The 18,907-nt window shown below is 37.7% G+C and overlaps 1 protein-coding gene across 1 annotated transcript in view; it reads right to left on the bottom strand.

Annotated features, from left to right (window-relative positions):
• Nucleotides 1–767: 767 nt before the first annotated feature.
• The window catches only part of ahcyl1.S (adenosylhomocysteinase like 1 S homeolog), a gene marked incomplete at its 5' end in the record, with an annotated part of 28,720 nt that continues 10,580 nt past the window's right edge, over nt 768–18,907 (bottom strand). Inside the window, 14 exon segments of the mRNA NM_001094347.1 lie at nt 768–2,448; nt 2,559–2,679; nt 3,160–3,238; nt 3,984–4,052; nt 5,106–5,204; nt 5,469–5,563; nt 7,552–7,622; nt 9,510–9,598; nt 10,941–11,004; nt 12,104–12,220; nt 13,447–13,553; nt 13,681–13,778; nt 16,791–16,893; nt 18,623–18,723. Coding sequence (NP_001087816.1) covers nt 2,442–2,448; nt 2,559–2,679; nt 3,160–3,238; nt 3,984–4,052; nt 5,106–5,204; nt 5,469–5,563; nt 7,552–7,622; nt 9,510–9,598; nt 10,941–11,004; nt 12,104–12,220; nt 13,447–13,553; nt 13,681–13,778; nt 16,791–16,893; nt 18,623–18,723 — 1,220 coding nt within the window. The 3' untranslated portion in view covers nt 768–2,441.

Below are 18,907 nucleotides of genomic sequence, written 5' to 3'. Positions count from 1 at the left end.
GGGCTGCTGCCAATAACTTTGTCAATAAAGCAGCAAAACATTTTAGGAGACCTGGATAAGGAAAGCTTAGTAAAACTTGTTCAGGTTTCAAGGTGTTCAAAATGGACGAAGCTGCTTATAATATCTCAGTTCAATGCGGCCTCAGAAGCAAGTGGAAGGAAAAAAAGGGATGAATAGCATGTTTGCAACTTGGAAGTAATATAATATAATATATCTCATAAATCATCATTTCCCCATACTGATATATAAGAGGTGGGTGTATGTATCCAAATCTACTTTTGTCAATTGTGTATATAATATAGATATGCTCCCTCTAGATAATAAAGGTTTTCTAGAGCAATATTCGAATAAGCTTCCTGTACAAGTAGGTCGTAGTTTACATTGTAAAGTGTACATGTTTGATAATTGTGGGTACTGTAGGTATTATTCAGGGGGGGGGGATTTGTCAAGTTTCTAGGCAATGGGCCCATATTTTCAAAACCCAGAGGGGTTAAACGGTCACAAATCGGGAAAATCAGGGTTACCTACTATGGGTTGCATACATGCACTGGGGACCTCCCGTAAGAAAATCTTTTAGCAAACATTAGTTTGTATGCTAAATTTAAATACTTAGGAGGTTATTTACCAAAATCCGAATATATTTCTGATTTTTTTAGTAAAAACATTTCTGACCAAACTAGAATCCACGATTCGACCTTATTTATCATTGAAAAAACTCAATGTACAGATTACGTATCCATTTAGGAAATGAAATTAAGAGCAGTAAATGAATATAGTTTGCTTTATTTATGTATTGCTTATCTTCAAGGATCATTGCAATATTCCATTCATTAAAAATCATTATATATCTATCTATTCATATATAAAATAAATCTCTGTTAAGCAGATCATGCCGTTAAAAGAATCTGTGAGCAGCTGGAACAGTCTTTGCAGCCTGTGTCTGGTTTCATTCCCTACTCATCTTTAGCGGTAACTAATGGCAAATTCCAGATGTGACCATAACTACCCCATGGCTACAAGAAGGTGGATAACACATGCATACATAGCATGGCAGCACCTGAGCAACATACAGCCAAACCAGAAGGCTGCAGTCTAATCAAATTTAAGACTGCACAATAAATCGAACATGAGCTTCGCTGGAGATGCATATAAGAGTAATTTCAGTAGGCCACAATAGCAAAGATTCACAGTTATGTACGGCAAAGAGAGAGTTTGTTTTTAATAATGCTCTTAAAATATTTAATCATTTCAGTTATAATTAGGGTGATTAAAAATATGATTTCTCAGTGCTAAATCTACATTAAAGAAGCAAAAAGCAAGCACAGTGTACGCTAGAATTAGACAAATAGTTGCTACTGATCCACTGTTGAACTACATCTCCCACAACCCTCAGCCAGTGATAGAAGATAATGTCCAGGAAGATTTTGTTCAGCAACAGCTGAAGAACAGCATGTTGCCTACTCTTGCATAATGGAATAAAGCAGAGCTCACACACCAAAATAAGTGCACCAAGTACCCATAAAAATATTAGACATCAGTCTGTAGCACTGGTTGGTCGAGCAGTTTGGGGTTGCTATACGTGCTCCTGTGTTACTATGTGAGGTCTACTTACTACATAGGGTACCAAAATGCTGAGGTAATATTTTGTGCCTTTACAATGTGTTTCCCAAAACCTATTAGCACTGAATGTGATATATGGAACAAAGAATATGAAGTCAGTTATAGGGGATAGATGAAAACTTTTTGAAAGTGGTCCTCTAAGTACATTTGCAATTTACATGTTCATGTTTTGTAGCAGTTTTAGACTGCTAATTGCAGGCTTACAGCTGAACAGCTCTGTTTGAAGGGCAGAGTGTCAGCAACCCTAAATGTCTCTGCTCTTTCTGTGCACTTCATGTATTTAGTTAACCCTAGGGTTGTTGACTCAATTTATAATCGCAATCCAATAGTAAAAAATACTAAGAGAAGAACTTTAAGTAGTTATGTATTATTTTTTGGCTTTAGATTCCCATTAATGATCTGGAATATTACTTTCTGGTCCTTACAAACATAAATGGCGGTATCCTAACCTACATAAAATATAGTAACCGACAATATTTTATCACGTGTTATTATAGGAAGCCCTCTAAGAGGACATACAAACACAGGATACAAAAAGAAATAACTTGTAAAAGGTACCAGAGTGAATTAAAGCAGCAATATTTGCCGTGCTGTGAGAGTTTTTACACTTGTGGATTAACAAGTTATAGGGATCCTGGTCAAAATCTTGGAATCCTGCCAAACTGCAAAAGTAGCAGTTTCCTCTCCATATGAAAAGGGGAAAACATGCATCAGCACAAAGAGAACAAGACATATATAACAGCAATGAAAACATATATATATAGGTTGGTCTTCTTTCTAAATCTGCCGTGAGATACTGAAGGTAAGCTTCTAATGACCCATCAATATCTGAAAAATAAAGCAAAGATGTACTTTACTAAAATTGTTGGTTATATAATATATGTATATAGTGCCATGTTCATTAAAAAGCTTTTGATTTACAAATTAATGCATCTTGCCTGTAATAGTTTGGTTTGAAAGGTCCATTCTTGTTAAGCCCCAAGTACTTAGCCTGATCCTCGGTTAATTCTGTTAAATGTGCATCAAAGGTGGGTAGATGGAGACTGGCAACATACTCGTCTACAGAAAATGGAGTGTAAAATGATACATTGGAGAGCACAGAAATGGTGTTGTTTGCAAAGAAATGCAGGAAAAGATGTGGAGCCTTTTGCCTAACATGGACATCTACAGTCAATCAAGCCCCACAATGTATAATCTGAGACAATTTATATAATTGTAAACTTTTTGATAAAAGCGAAAAACTGTAGTATTCAATATAATATTTAATTCAGTCATAGTTACAGAAATATCCATTAAAATGCAATCACTTGAACTAAACAATAAATAATTTCCCTAGCTCTAACTTCTATACACTCGAAGACTGCAGGGTTCTTTTATAATGCGCAGGGTACAAAGTACAAAAAAAACAGGCTGAAACTATGTTGAATAGCGGCATCAAAGCAGTAGATTTGGTACATTTCCTAGGATGAAAAACATTTGTTGTAATATATCAGTTAGAATAATGGGGCCCACAAACTGTGAACCATCTACTGTACTTACCCATCTTCTTGGGCAGGAGATACACATCTTGCTTGTATCGGCCTTCAGGGGCATTGTATAGTTCTATTAGAGCTAGAGCCTGTATAAATAACAATAGCACAATTGGTATATATATATACACTATATACAACCTCTATAGCAGGGATCCCCAGCCTTTTGAACCCGTGAGCAACATTCAGAAGGAGTTGGGGAGCAACACTAGCCTGAAAATTTTTCTTGGGTGCCAAATAAGGACTGTGATTGACCATTTGGTAGCCCCTATGTGGATTGTCAACCTACATTGAGGCTCTGTTTGGCAGTGCACCTGGTTTTTATACAACCAAAACTTGCCTCCAAGCCTGGAATTGAAAAATAAGCTCCTGCTTTGAGGCCACTGAGAGCAACATCCAATGGGTTGGAGAGCAACATGTTGCTTGGGAGCTACTGGTTGGGGATCACTGCTCTATAGGAACATCACAAGTAGTAGGGAAGTAATCCCCAATCAGTGGCTCGGTAGCAACATACTGCTCTCCAACCCAATGGATGTTGCTCCCAGTGGCCTCAAAGCAGGAGTTTTTTTTTTAATTCTTTGCTTGGAAGTAAGTTTTGGTTGCATAAAACACAGGTGTACTGCCAGAGCCTACTGTGGGTCTTTAAATAGCCAATCATGGTTCTTACTTGATTATGTTTGAATGTGGCTCATGGGTAAAAAAGGTTGGGGACCTCTGTAGTAGAGTTTAGTAAGTGACCAGCGTGATCTACAGCATATAGAAACAGCATCCTTCATGTTTTAGAAACATATGTAGATCTCTCTTTCTGCTCACCTAATGTGAATTTAAACCTACCTCTGTGGTTGCTGTAATTGAGTGCACAAATGTGGGAATTGTTGAGCAACTCAGGTTCAGAAGTCGCCCCTAAAAACAGATAATATAACATTTCATTGATGTTATAGATACTGCAATATTATACTGTACACATCCTTTTTTCAGCTAATGTTCTAAAGCTCTTAGCTTATACAACCCAGCACCGGCACCTCGATAGAGAAGTACACTTTCATACAATACACTACAGTTTAAGTATCTCAGGTCATTTTTATCAACCATTAACAAACAAAAGATTTCACTGCAATAAAGTCCAGCATCAAGGATGGTTGAAAACACTGGTGTTGTGCTGTAGCTCCTAAAGCTCTACTGCTTTCCTGCTGTAGATACTTGTCCGAAAGTATGCCATTTTGTATTACCATTTGTATTCGCTTTCCATAACCTCTTCAACAATAAACAGTTTCTTAATACAGACATTGCTACATATACATATAATAATTTAATTGCCTTGTTGTTACTTACCACAGAGCAAGTTAAACTATGTTGCCCCCTGATGAGTATAAAGCACTGTTAAAGGGATTTTGTCTTGATTTTTGTGATGTATTTTTTTATTAATAAATTACACTGTTTACACTGCAAATAATTCACTCTACAAAATTCTATAAAATTTAATTCCTGAACCAGCAAGTGTATTTTTTTATTTGTAATATTGGTGTGTAGGCAGCCATCTCAGGTCATTTTGCCTGGTCAGAAAGAAAGAGCCAGCACTTTAGGATGGAACTGGTTTCTGGCAGTTGTTTCTCCTACTCAATGTAACTGAATGTGTCTCAGTGGGACCTGGATTTTACTATTGACTGCTGTTCTTAGATCTACCAGAGAGCTGTTCTCTTGTGTTAGGGAGCTGTTATCTGGTTACCTTCCCATTGTTTTTTTGTTTGGCTGCTGTGGGGGAAAAGGGAGGGGGTGATATCACTCCAACTTGCATGTCAGATTTCAAAATTAAATATAAAAAATCTGTTTGCTCTTTTGAGAAAGGGATTTCAGTGCAGAATTCTGCTGGAGCAGCAGTATAAACTAATGCGTTTTAAAAACAAATTTTTTTCCCATGACAGTATCCCTTTAAGCAATGAATAGCAAGAGACCCACCTCAGCTAGAAGAACTATTCTTTTGCCATCAGGCCAGATTATATGGTCAACCTGAGATCTGATACGCTCCCATGTTAGTTCAGGAGTATGCAAGCTGGTCTAGGAAAAAAAAAGGTCCAATTAATACATGCACAGGATAAATGAAACCAAGAATCTAGAAATAAATAGTAAGGTATTGACTATGCTAATTACAGCTATGGATTAGAAGAAAGATATAAAACAGATGTGATATGAAAGAGAGACTGATGTGAGAAAAAATAAAATAGAAAGGATTTTTAGGAATGAGTTATAAGGACAAATTAATACTTGGTCAAACTATTTTCTCCTATCGTAAGTATTAAAGCCATAATGAATATAGCTCACCACATCAATCTCTGTGTTGGAGTGTCCCATGTTACATACAATGCAGCCATTTTTCATGCGGTCCAGATGTTCCCGGTTTACAACATTTTTGTTTCCTATAAAATTAATGAAAGCTATAGTTAACAGGTATGTTTCTTACTGGTAAGTGAACTTGCCTTTTGGTATTGCTTACTGTTTGTGCCCTGCTGGTGGCCCAGCTTGTTCAGCTTCTGCACTTATCTGTGTTCATACCAAAAGAGAACAGCATATACATCCTATTCAAAAACAGAAGGCCATGAAGATGGAGAGAACTGCTTCATGCTTACTATAACTAAAACAATAACCATGTGATAACTGTAGTAATAATCAGTATATTTGTCATACTATTGATATGCAAAGTATGGTAACTATGTGCAATCAATACATGGAAACAACTCTTCTAAACGTTTAAGCTGTTGCTTCCAGTGTTTGTCTTTGGTTAGACTAGAATAAATGTGCAGAAAAATGTATGTATACCATCCCTTCTAGCCTTTTTGTTTCTAATTTTCTGAAAAAAAACAAAAAAAGAACTGATTACTAAATTATTACAGTGCAGTGCAATTATTGAAGATAAATATTTCACACATCCATATTCTGGGCTTAAATATATGATTCAGGGGCATTATGATTGATATACACCTTTGTGTGTTTTTATTACTTGCGGTACACATTCCCTTAAATACATAGATAAAACCAAGAGAATATTGGTTCTCACATTCACTGCACACTAACTCCATATCAGAACAACTGTTGAATGGTATAATGAAGGTAAACTTAAGGCGATGCGAATCCACTTGCACTACACTGTACAAAGGAAGGGCATGCTCTGTGATATACATAGATAAGACCAATAGAATGTTAAGATCACATTTACTGCACAAAAATCCCATATCAGAACAACTGTTGAATGGTATACTGAAGGTAAACTTAAGGCGATGCAAATCCACTGGCACTACACAGTGCAAAGGAAGGGAATAATGTTTGTGATCTATGGGCAATGGTTGATCATGTCACCTATTAAAAGTGGATGGTGACCATAATAAATAAGAGTATTACAACATAAGAGCATAATATATTTCTCTTAAAGGAGCAGTAACACCAAATAATGAAAGTGTTTTAAATGAATGACAATATAATATACTGTTGCCCTGCACTGGTAAAACTGGTGTGTTTGCTTTTGAAACAGAACTATAGTTGATATAATCAAGCTGCTGTGTAGCCATTGAGGCAGCCATTCAAGCACAGGAGACACAGTAGATAACAGATAAGTCCTGACGAATCCCATTGTATACTACTGGGGAACCTGTGCCTTTTCTCCTTTTTCCAGCTTGAATGGCTGCCCTCCATGGCTACACAGCAGCTTGTTTATCTATATTAAAATGCCATATTTTATATACTGCACTTATTGCATCAGCCTAAATTTTCAGCTCAATAGCAGCAATGATAGAGGACTTCAAACTTGTCACAGGGGGTCACCATCTTGGAAAGTGTCTGCGACTGACACAGGCCAACCTTATTTTCTGCTTTATAATTTGCAATGACCCCTAAGCTTAGCTTCTCAACAGCTGCTCAGAGCCCACTGACCTGCTGTTGAGAAGCTAAGCTTAGGGGTCATCACAAATTATCAAGCAATGAGGTTGGCCTGTAATATAAGCTGATACTACAGGGCTGATTATTACATTTTGATGCTAGTTGCACTGGTTTCTGTGCTGCCATGTAGTAATAAGTGAATCAGCAGAAAAAAAGAGATGGGACATCTTTTGAGACACAGATCTTCCCTGCTAAAGGGCTGTGTTTGCCTTGGGCTGGTACATAAGCCCACCCCTCTCAATTTTGTATACTTTGAGAAAGGGACATGCAGCTATTCCGAAATAAAGATACATTTTTCTTTTTTCTAGTGCCCTGGAGAATTGTGTTGCTGTACTATTTCTGGTGTTGCCCTTGCCCAAATTTATACTGTGTAGTTTCCTTATGGAGAGCACAGAGGATATTGAAGTGAATGGGCATGAGTACAGGTAAAAACTTGATTATGTGCATTCCTAATATTTTGTTTTAGCTTGCTTACCTGTGCAAGTAATGACCACATCCACCTGTCGAATAATCTCACTTAATTTTACCACGCGAAAACCTTCCATACTATGAATGGAATACAAGACATATAAGAGAAGATAAGAACTATATTCACAAATTAACAAGGGTTATGTCCCCAAAAGAAAAATGAAATGAGCAACCAAAATAGAAATAAAAAATCAGATGAATTCTGGGGATAAATTTTTCTACTGCCTCTGTAGTTGCACCTCCAATTCTGTGTGCATCTTGGTCTGCTGAAAAACACATTAACTTTAACTTTCGAGTCAAGATCGTTCCTACTGTACTCTACTGTCCTCCTCTGTTTGCCATTCACACAGTGCCTGACTTAGTCTGCGGGCTGCTGCCGCCTGAGGCAGCGACCCCGATGCCGATCCGCACTTAAAAGTTTAACGTTGGAGGGGGTAAAAAGGGCTGCATCGCTATGAGCGATATAGTGCGCTCTGCATTAGCAGAGCCGAATTTCCATTTTTAAACCGGAAATTTGGCTCTTAAATTTACATGAGGCGGCTTTTTGCCTCATACATTTTTGCTCTCACTGCCGCCCGAGGCAAGGTTCTCACCTTGCCTCATGGCAGGACAGGCCCTGTACATGCTGTTTGACCATCTGGGCATATGGCCAGTTAGGGGCCATTCAGAACAACAATCATGTGATCCTGGTAGATCCAGAATCTTTGCCAGAGATGGGCTGCACCTTAATGATGATGGTGCAGCTGCTTTAGGGGAGAAGATGGCTAGAATGGATGAGATTAAACTAGGCAGGTGAGGGGAGGGTGCAGTAAGGGATTCCTTGGAAAACAGGTTGGATGAGGTAGGGGGCATAGTAATGGAAAATGGAGGAGGAGATTTGATTGGGGGCACTGTTAAGGGCAAGGAGGACCTCATGTTTTATTTCCAAAGTTCTCACACTATTACCAGTATTAAATGTATGTTTTCAAATGCAATGAGTCTGACTGGTAAAATAGGTTAGCTAGAGTTGCTGGCACTGGAGGGGAAATATGTGGTTGGTGTTGCTAAAACATGGCTGAATCAGTCACATGACTGGACAGTTAATATCAGTGGCTATACTTTGTTTTAGAGGGACAGAAGCAATATAAAAGGAGGGATATGTCTGTTTGTTAGGAAGGATTTAAAAGCTAATATAAAGGAGGAAGTGATGTTAGGAAATGAGGGAGCTCTTCACTGATTGTAAAAAGTCCAGCAAATTAATTGTAGGGGTATGTGATAGACCCCCTAATGTAAGCAAGCAGGAAGAGGCTAAGCTCCTGATCCAAATTGAATAACCCAGATATTGACGGGGGCAACAATACTGCCAGGGAATTTCCCAAACCCTAACCCGCCCTCTCTTGGCCTGCACCCACCCGCATCCCAGCTTCCAGGTTCCTTCTATAGACCTGTGCCGCCCCGCCGATGATGTCTCAAAAGGAGCGGGGCGAGCAGACGCAGCGTCTATAAAAGACAAACCCGGAAGTTAGAAGCTGGCATTTGAGGGTGGCGGGAAGAGCAGGAGAAGAGCTCAACCTGCACCTGTGGCGAAGCGTTTTGTAAATCCGCGGGTATCGGGTCAGCCCGCACATAACTAATGTGCAAAGCCTCTCTGTCAGTCACATAAACAACTTAAATCAATACGTTATTGGTGCAGGACTAATTGGAAATTTACAGGCAGAACCATGGCAAATTATAAATCTGGTTAGTATGTAAAACCTCTTTATTTCACTAATAATAATATTCACAGAGTAGAAACAGCAATTTTTGGGTACATCAGGACACAATTTTTATGTAAAATCCAGCAAAACATTACTTAAAATCAGAGAAATGCACCCATTGAAATACATTATAAAATGGTGGGACCAAAAATAAGAAATGTAAAATGTGGGAAAACTTAAAATCAGGGTACGTAAAATCAAGGTTTCACTGTAAATCACTGTCCCTTACCAGGCTTGAAGAGCACAAATTGGATCAATTTCTGTTACATGGACAACAGCTCCAAGGGCTTTCAGAGCTGCACAACATCCCTTCCCAACCTGCATTAAACAGAATAAAGTCCTGTACATAAGCATTTCAAACATTATTCTAAAGTTAATAACAGTTGTTTTCATTGTGCCTGAAACAAATCATGTGTACTACAGAAAAATCTAATGTTTCAAAACACAAAACAATTTACTTAGAGGAGCTTTGTGTCAGAGTCATATACTGTATTTTGAAAGACACTTGGCTCTAAAATATTACCTAGATAAAGGGAGCACACACCAATGTATTTGACCTAGCAATCAAAATCTGGCCTGACTCCTCCATGAAAAGATTATTTCAGAGACGATACAGAATATATAGCTGATTATATTTGTAGAAATTTACTTATTTTCATTTAAAAATGTCATTGTTATAAAAAGGATCATTATTAGGTCTATGGAAAAACAGCAGCGCTCAAAACATGCAGGGGCAGATTTTTGATCCATTGAGGCTAGGCAAATTCATTTGGAAAATGTAAATTAACTGAACTCACTTGCGTTTTTTTAAATCAATTGCTTTTGTTTGCTCCTGATCTTGTTTAAAGAAAATAAAACAGTCTATTTTTTTCCACAAACCGGTTTGTAGATTGTTACCTAGAACCTGCCAAGCTTTTCATGTTTTGCCGAAAACCTTCAGCATGTTGTAAGTTTTACTGTTTGACAGCCTAGGATGTTAACTACTCAAAGGGGGTGCTCACCTTTAAGTTAACGTTCAGTGTGTTATAGAATGGCCAATTCCAAACAACTTTTGAATTGGTTTATCTTCTACTTCTTACTTTTCAGAATGGGGGTCACTAAACCCAGCAGTCAAAAAACGATATTGCTCTGTAAGGCTACAATTGTTTTTGTTATTGTTAAAACTGTTATTACTTGTCTTTCTATTAAGGTTCTTGCCTATTCATATATTGTCTCTCAGTTGAACCACTCCCTGTTTGCTAAGGTAATTTGGACCCTTGTAGCCAGATAGCCGCTGAAAATACAAACTGAAAAGTTGCTGAACAAAAAATTTAATAATTAGTACACCACAAATAATAAAAAAATTGCAATTGCAAATTGTCTCAGAATAACACTCTCTACTTCATACTAAAGCTACCTGAAAGGTGGGTAGCACCTTTAACATAAATCGGGAACCTGATGCATGTACCTTATATGTCCATTATTTTGGCAATTATGTGCATAAAGAGTCCATAATTTCCCATTCTACTGTTACTAATGCTTCACTGTATGGGTTTAAACACCGGAAATATGGCTCTTTAAATTACAGGAGGCAGCTTTTTGCCGCCCCTGCTAACTGGCCTCATGCTGCAGCTCCATGGCAGAAGCTGCCCTGACAATAAAGGGAATATGTAACTCTTACCTCTCCATATCCACACACTACAACCTGCTTCCCACCAAACATGACATCTGTGCTTCTTTTTAGGCTGCAGGATGATAAATGTAGATAAAAAACACAAAATGGTAATAAAAATACAATAACTTAAATAATGGTTTCTGAAGATCTGTTTGGCTTGCATCCTGTAATTTTAATTTTTGAATCTGCTTATACAAGTATACTGTCATGTGTGTTTCTTGCGTTCAATTGTAATTTCATGTGTCTAAGAGTTCCAGGTTTATTTGCATACCCATTAGTGAGATCCCTAATGAACAAGTACAAAGAATTTGTAATGAAAATTTGGGGAGGTAAAATGCTTTTAAAGGGGTTTTGTTTTCTGCATCATAAATAATTTGGTCTCTTTTAAAATATTGTGATAAGTCCCAAAGCTATTATAATACCTTTCCCCAGATGTAATACAAGGCAGTATTGCCCAGGTGCAGTAAACCATAGCAACCAATAAGGTGTTTGCTTTTAAACAGGATCAGTAAATGCTTCCTTAATAATAAAGATATAGATACCAGCCACTAACTTTGTACCTTTTTTTTTAAAAAAACAATACCTCACTGATTTGTTAGTGTGGCAATTATTTAAATGTATCTTCTCACATTGGAATAGTAGGCGACAAGCTATTGTAAATATTCTAAACAGCCTCAGAGAGAATTCAACCTGTAATAAAAAAAAACCCTCCCCCTACCCTGGGTAGACCCCCCCTCCCTCCTCCCCCCAGCCTACCTGCCCCTCCGGGCAAATGCCCCTAATTTTTTCTCAAACCTCCGTGCAGATTCTGGCCTCGGAGTTCACCGCAGCCATCTTCTTCTTCTCCGGTAATCTTCATGTCTTGATGGCATTTTCAGGGCATGCGCAGTTGGAATAGATTTCCGGTCCTGAACAACTGCGCATGTGTCGAAAGTCACAAAAATTTTCCGAAAATTTTTCAGAAATTTTCGTGACCTTTGGCGCATGCGAAGTGGTTCGGGACTGGAAATTTACTCCAACTGAGCATGTGCCAAAACTTTCAAAAAGACCGAAGAAAGAAGATGGATTTTTTTTTATTACAGGTTGAATTTTCCTTTAAAGGGCCTAGAATTGTTGATTGATATTTATGGCTTGCTATGGTACCAGGGACTCCAACATAAAGATCTCACCCATCCAATATGGATTCTCGGCAACAGTATAGATTATCAAACTTCTGCTTAGTAACAGAGTCATTTACATTCATGGCAGGAACGCACAGTTTACCAGCCTTGGAGAGCTGATACAGCCTGAGAAAGAAGTAAAAAAAAAAATAAGTAATAAATAAAATATGAGAGGTCATTTAAATGTAGGAAACAGTATCCAAAGTGGAAAAAAAGCTGCAATCGGATTTTCAATGGCCTCTAAAAGGTCTTGGCAAGCAGCACATTCAGCTCTATCGGAGATGTTTATCTATCTCACTCTTTAAACAATAACCAGATAATTAGGTTGTATTATGAATTTCTGACATGCATTAAACATAAGGACTCCATTACAAAACTGTGGACAATGAGCAGGAGGCAAAAAAAAGTGAAAGGTGCAGAGCACAGCTATTGCTTCCGGATGCAGTTTATAACTTAATTATAAGTAATACCTCAGAATGATTAATTATGGCAAACCTTCAATGGATAATGATTTCATATTTTAGCATGTGGTTATTTTTCTATTTCACAAAATTTTGAAGTCTTTGAACATCTTGTAGACTGCATTGCCTATGGAGCACTAGAGGTGCAGTGCCTCTGTGTAAGGGATTCCATTTGTTTCTTTTATTATATTTTTGTTAGCACTTTCCTTACTGTTAGAAACAGTTTCAGTACAATAATATGTCTGTTTATCAGAATGTGCTGTGGGCTGTTAGCGCACAGTGGAATCAATTGAATCATTAAAGGGATACTGTCGCAGAAACCATGTTTTTTTTCAAATTCATCCATTAATAGTAATTCTGTTCTGAAATCTATTTTTTAAAAAAGCAAATTTAATTTTGAAATTTGGCATGGGTCTAGATATGATGTCCATTTCCCAAGTGCCCCCAAGCCATGTGACTTGTGCTCTTATAAACTTCAGTCACTCTTTACTGCTACACTGCAAGGGTGATATCACCCCCTCCCTTCCAGGAAAAATCTTGGGTTTTCCTGCTTGGGTGCTATTCTTATGTCTACCACAAGGTGAGGCTAGGGAGCACGACTTAGGTCATGGTTAAATACAATGAGACAATCTCCAAAGGATTGGAAGACTGCTTGCACCCAAAAACCGAGTGCCAGTAATCATAAGTACTATCCACTGGTATACATTATTTCAGTCATTATTTATAGCTTCTTTTGTATACGTACTTGTGCCACAAGAATCTCTTCAATGGAGACCAAAAGGACCACAATTTCTAACATGACTTTCAGGTACATTTGTGCATGTCAAAGTCCATATCTGTGAACCCATAATTTATGGTTCTATGGATCAAATATACATAAGCACTCCTTACCTGTGCACTCCTGTTACACTCTCCTCCACAATTCCACGAATTTGTGTGTAAACATGAGGATACTTCTTATAGACCCAGTGGGTTAAATCACCTCCATCATCCAGGATCTAGGGGACAAGAAGCCAGCAATCGGAGCCTGGAGATGACTCTTAGAGGGAGCACTAAAGAATGAAAGGTTTTGAGAGAATACATGAGATAGCAAAAAGGAGAAGGGAAATAAGATCGCCTTTGTACCATATTAGCTTGCCAACCACTATCGGCGTTCACACAACGATCAATACACCACCAAAAATCATCTTCTGACTCTCCCTTCCAGGCAAAAATTGCAACACCTTAGAAAAAAAGAGAACAAATAAGCAATAATAATAAAATAATCATTTAGTGAACTGCCACTACATTCAATGCACTAATTATTGATGCAAAGCGCCATGTTATTCCCCATATAAAACAAAGTTTTGCCCCAGAATTCTAGGATAATCGTGGGCACAAATGACTACGTGTATTGGTAAATAGTTTGTAGGTAACATATTTTCCCCATGTTCTTTACACCCTGCAAATGTATTTTCTGTTTTATAATAGGTGCACAAAATATGGGGCTGTTAGCCTTCAAATGAAAGATCAGACCAATAGAGGGAGAAACCCAGGTTGCTTCCTCATTTTTTATTCTCCATAACCATGTTACCATGGCACTAGTTTACTTGTCTTTTCTAGCATTATCCATCTAAGCCGCTTATGCTGCTGTTATTGCTACTATCCTTTGTTCCCTTAGTGTAACCCTAAATAAACATACAGGAAGTCCTATAAACCACTACAAGACTAACCATGATAGCAGCTGCTTGGGAAAATAAAAAAAAAATCTCAGACAGTGAGGGCTTTATCTTAAAGGGATACTGTCATGGGAAAAAATTTTTTTTTCAAAATTAATCAGTTAATAGTGCTGCTCCAGCAGAATTCTGCACTGAAATCCATTTCTCAAAAGAGCAAACAGATTTTTTTATATTCAATTTTGAAATCTGACATGGGGCTAGACATTTTGTCAATTTCCCAGCTGCCCCAAGTCATGTGACTTGTGCTCTGATAAACTTCAATCACTCTTTACTGCTGTACTGCAAGTCGGAGTGATATCACCCCCTCCCTTCCCCCCCCCCAGCAGCCAAACAAAAGAACAATGGGAAGGTAACCAGATAACAGCTCCCTAACACAAGATAACAGCTGCCTGGTAGATCTAAGAACAACACTCAATAGTAAATTTTTAATAAATAGTCTCACTAAGACGCATTCAGTTACATTGAGAAGGAAAAACCAGCAGCCTGCCAAAAAGCATTTCTCTCCTAAAGTGCAGGCACAAGTCACATGACCAGGGGCTGCTGGGAAATTGACAAAATGTCTAGCACCATGTCAGATTTCAAAATTTAATATAAAAAAATCTGCTTGTTCTTTTGAGAAATGGATTTCAGTGCAGAATTCTGATGGAGCAGCACTATTAACTGATTGATTTTGAAAAATATTTTTTCTCCCATGACAGTATACCTTAAGTCAAGTCTATACTCTACTGGAAAAACATAATTCAGTAAAATAATTATCCAGATGCTTGATGCTTGATGCTCACTGGAGCTGAATGCACCCTTTTAAAAATGGCAAACAGCTTTTCATCTGCAAATGAGAATCTTCAGTAAATTCATCTTTTGTGTTTTTACACAAAAAAATACCAGCTGATCACATGGCAATACTAGATAACACTAGTTAGTGGAAACATCTACATGCTTAATATACAGAAGGATTTTTACATTAGATTTTATGTTTTTAAGGAGACCGGAAGAAATGGTATTAAAAAGCCAGCTATGTTTTAAGAAATGTAACTTTAAATATGCAAGGAAATAAGCACAGGGCCCAGTATACTTTGAATTACCATACTTAGGGGCAAATCTACTTAAGGGTGAAGTGGCTAACGCTAGCGAAAATTTGTCAGTGTGACCTTTCGTCACTTCGCCGATTTACTAACGGGTGCGCCAGGCGAAGTTGCGATATGGCAAAGGGACGTAACTACGCTAATTCACTAACTTGCGCATTTTACTGAACGTTACCTCTTGCGCCAGACTTGCCTTCGCCACCTCAGACCAGGCTAAGTGCAATAGAGTACATAGGGCTTGCTTCAAAAAAAGTTGACAAGTCCCAAAAAACTCTGGCGTCTTTTACTTTTTTAAGGGTGATAGGCGGAAAAAGATCATAAATTCCCCCTCCTTCCCCCCTACATTTCCTAACATATGGCACCTAAACTATACAGTGGGCACATCTTTTGAAGCTTTCCCAGGCTTGAGTAGTTTAATGTATTTGCTGCTACAGATACGTCCATTGTACTTCAACTTGGCGCCATATGCAAATTAGGCATCAATAGCGTAACTTTGTTTTGCTTGACGAATTAACGGTAGTGCAACTTCGCTACCTTTCGCCTCCTTGGGAGCAACTTCGGATTTTAGTGAATTAGCGGCGGCCTGGCGAAATTTCACCTGGCGAAGAGCGGCAAAGTCAATGCTGGCGCAACTTCAACGTAAGTAAATTTGCCCCTTTGTATGTTACAAAATATGCAGCTGTTTTAAGGGATACAAAGAAATATTTTTAAAGTGGTTCTAAATTCATGATTATTTTTAATTTTAGCCCCAGTGCTCAGCCTCCCTGGCCCCCTTACAAGCATCTAACATACACACTGGAAGTCAAGCAGTAGGCCTGATCCAGTGGACATGCTCCTGGTCCCTTATCTCTGACATTCAGGTTGGGAACTGAAGTGATGCAGACAACAATGGCTGTTGCCAACACCACTGAAAAGCTCTGTAGTTTAGGAGTAGCTACAAGGCCACAGTACTGTTGAGGGAAGAAGTGACAGGGTAGGTTTGCCACCTTTTCTGGAAAAATATACCGGCCCTCCTATATATTTATCTTTTTTCCCTATTAATAACATTGGGATCGACCATCATTTTTACCGCCCAGGCGAACCTAGTTGTGAGTGGGGCAGGGGGCATGTTCAGTGACACTAAATGGCTTGTAAGATACTCTTTAACAAAGTGAAAAAAAAATCCTGCAATGGCAAATACTAAAATGTACTGGTACTGCTGGTTCCACAACAAACTGGTGTAAATTCTAGAAAAATGTAAAATGCAGACTGTAAATTCAGAGTTTATACTATAGTACCTCTTACAACTACCATCAAAGAAAAAAATTTCAAAACGCAATTTATTCCATTACTTTTTTTTTAATTTAATTAAAAAATCTTAAAAATATGCCCACTGTAGAAGAAAATTGAGTACAATTAAGCAGTTTTATTTATAGAACTTGACCAAATACTTTACCTGACTCGGCCAAAGCTGCAGCTACCTCATTCTGAGTGGAAAATATGTTGCAAGCAGACCACCGGCACTGAGCACCCAAAGCACACAGTGTTTCTATCAAAACCTGATGATAAAATAAGCAAATACTATAAGATTAGAATAATCCCTGCCACAATCCCAGCAATAATAACCCAGCAACAGAAATACATGGATTACTTTATCACTAACAGGGCATGTTAACAATATGCCACGAAAAAAAAACATTAACATATTTAAAGGACAGGGAACATTAAATTAACTAGTGGCAATATGTTAGCACCCCACAGTGAATTCAGTCACTATGTTTATAATTTTTTATTTTACATATATGTGGGATTTTCAATGATCAGGTTTAAAAACCAAAAAGCTTGTTACCTAAAAGCTTGGGAAACCCAAACAAGCTAAAGAAATGAATCAGTTAATAGTGCTACTCCAGCAGAATTCTGCACTGAAATCCATTTCTCAAAAGAGCAAACAGATTTTTTTATATTCAATTTTGAAATCTGCCCTGGGGCTAGTCATATTGTCAATTTCCCAGCTGCCCCATGTCATGTAACTTGTGCCTGCACTTTAGGAGAGAAATGCTTTCTGGCAGGCTGCTGTTTTTCTTTCTCGATGTAACTGAATGTGTCTCAGTGGTACATGGGTTTTACTATTGAGTGTTGTTGTTAGATCTACCAGGCAGCTGTTATCTTGTGTTAGGGAGCTGCTATCTGGGTACCTTCCCATTATTCTTTTGTTTGGCTGCTGGGGGGGAAAAGGGAGGGGGGTGATATCACTCTAACTTGCAGTACAGCAGTAAAGAGTGATTGAAGTTTATCAGAGCACAAGTCACATGACTTGGGGCAGCTGGGAAATTGACAATATATCTAGCCCCATGTCAGATTTCAAAATTGAATATAAAAAAATCTGTTTGCTCTTTTGAGAAATGGATTTTGGTGCAGAATTCTGCTGGAGCAGCACTATTAACTGATTCATTTTGATTTTTTTTCCATGACAGTATCCCTTTAAAATAAAAAGGTATTAAGGAATTCAGATGTTCCAATATATCTTATAGGGGGCTCCTTTTGCCTAGAAGATGTATTAGAGCTCACCCTATTAAAATCACCAGAAATCATGTTTCTCCACATTCAGGATTTTTGCAACAGGCAGTTATTTGGTAGATTATGTTTGTACTGGAATCAGTTATTTGAGTGAGCTCTAATACATCTGCTAGGAAGGAAGCCCCCTATAAGATATATTGGATCATTCATCTGACACCCAACTGCTGCATGAAGACAAAATGAAGAGAAACAGATGCTGAGAGAGGAATAGTGAATATAAACTTGATTATTTCAGAAACAATGCAGATTTTTTAAGTGAAAAAAGTTTCTTATTTCAGTATGAGTAAGCTTATATTAAATTTTCAGTTTTGCAATAGCTCCCCTTAAACATAAGTTACTAAAGAAAATGCACTTCTGCAAATATTTTGCTCGTCTCTGTGGAACTGACTTCATGTTCATCATCTTTGTAGCAACTGTATCCATCACATAAGCACATAAATCTAGATCCCAAGTCACCTACCGCATACAGCAGCTTGATCTTGATACTTATAATTACAGGTTGATATATAATGTGAGTATTCTATTTACTGAATGCTTATGGATATGGTAACGCACACACACACATATTATGACTGTATGTGTGTGTGTGTATATATATATATATATATATATATATATATATATATATATATATATATATTTATATTGTTTTCCACTGTATGGGAAATTTGAGTTAAAGACAACAGTATTATGAAAACAGTTTACACTCACCCCTGTTTGTGCAGTAATGTGTGTGCAACCCACGATCTTTGCTCCTAATAGTGGTTTCTCTCCCTGTGCTCTTTTCCTCAGAGAGATTAGAGCCATCATTTCTGGAAATGTCAAACAGGAAGTATTTATTTAGAACACTGCAGCTTTTTTTTCAAGCTATTAATAGTAACATAGAATTTATGCCTGTTTTTTTAAAATAACTTTTTATTTTGATTTTAGATATATATAATGTCTGCCAGCTAGTTTTTGACAACATTAAGCTCAGTTGTGGGCATATTTTCAATG

The sequence above is a fragment of the Xenopus laevis genome, chromosome 2S (genome assembly GCF_017654675.1).
Source record: "Xenopus laevis strain J_2021 chromosome 2S, Xenopus_laevis_v10.1, whole genome shotgun sequence".
Taxonomy (NCBI): Eukaryota; Metazoa; Chordata; class Amphibia; order Anura; family Pipidae; genus Xenopus; species Xenopus laevis.
Note: the sequence above shows the minus strand (reverse complement) of the source record. Positions and strands in the feature narration are given on the sequence as shown.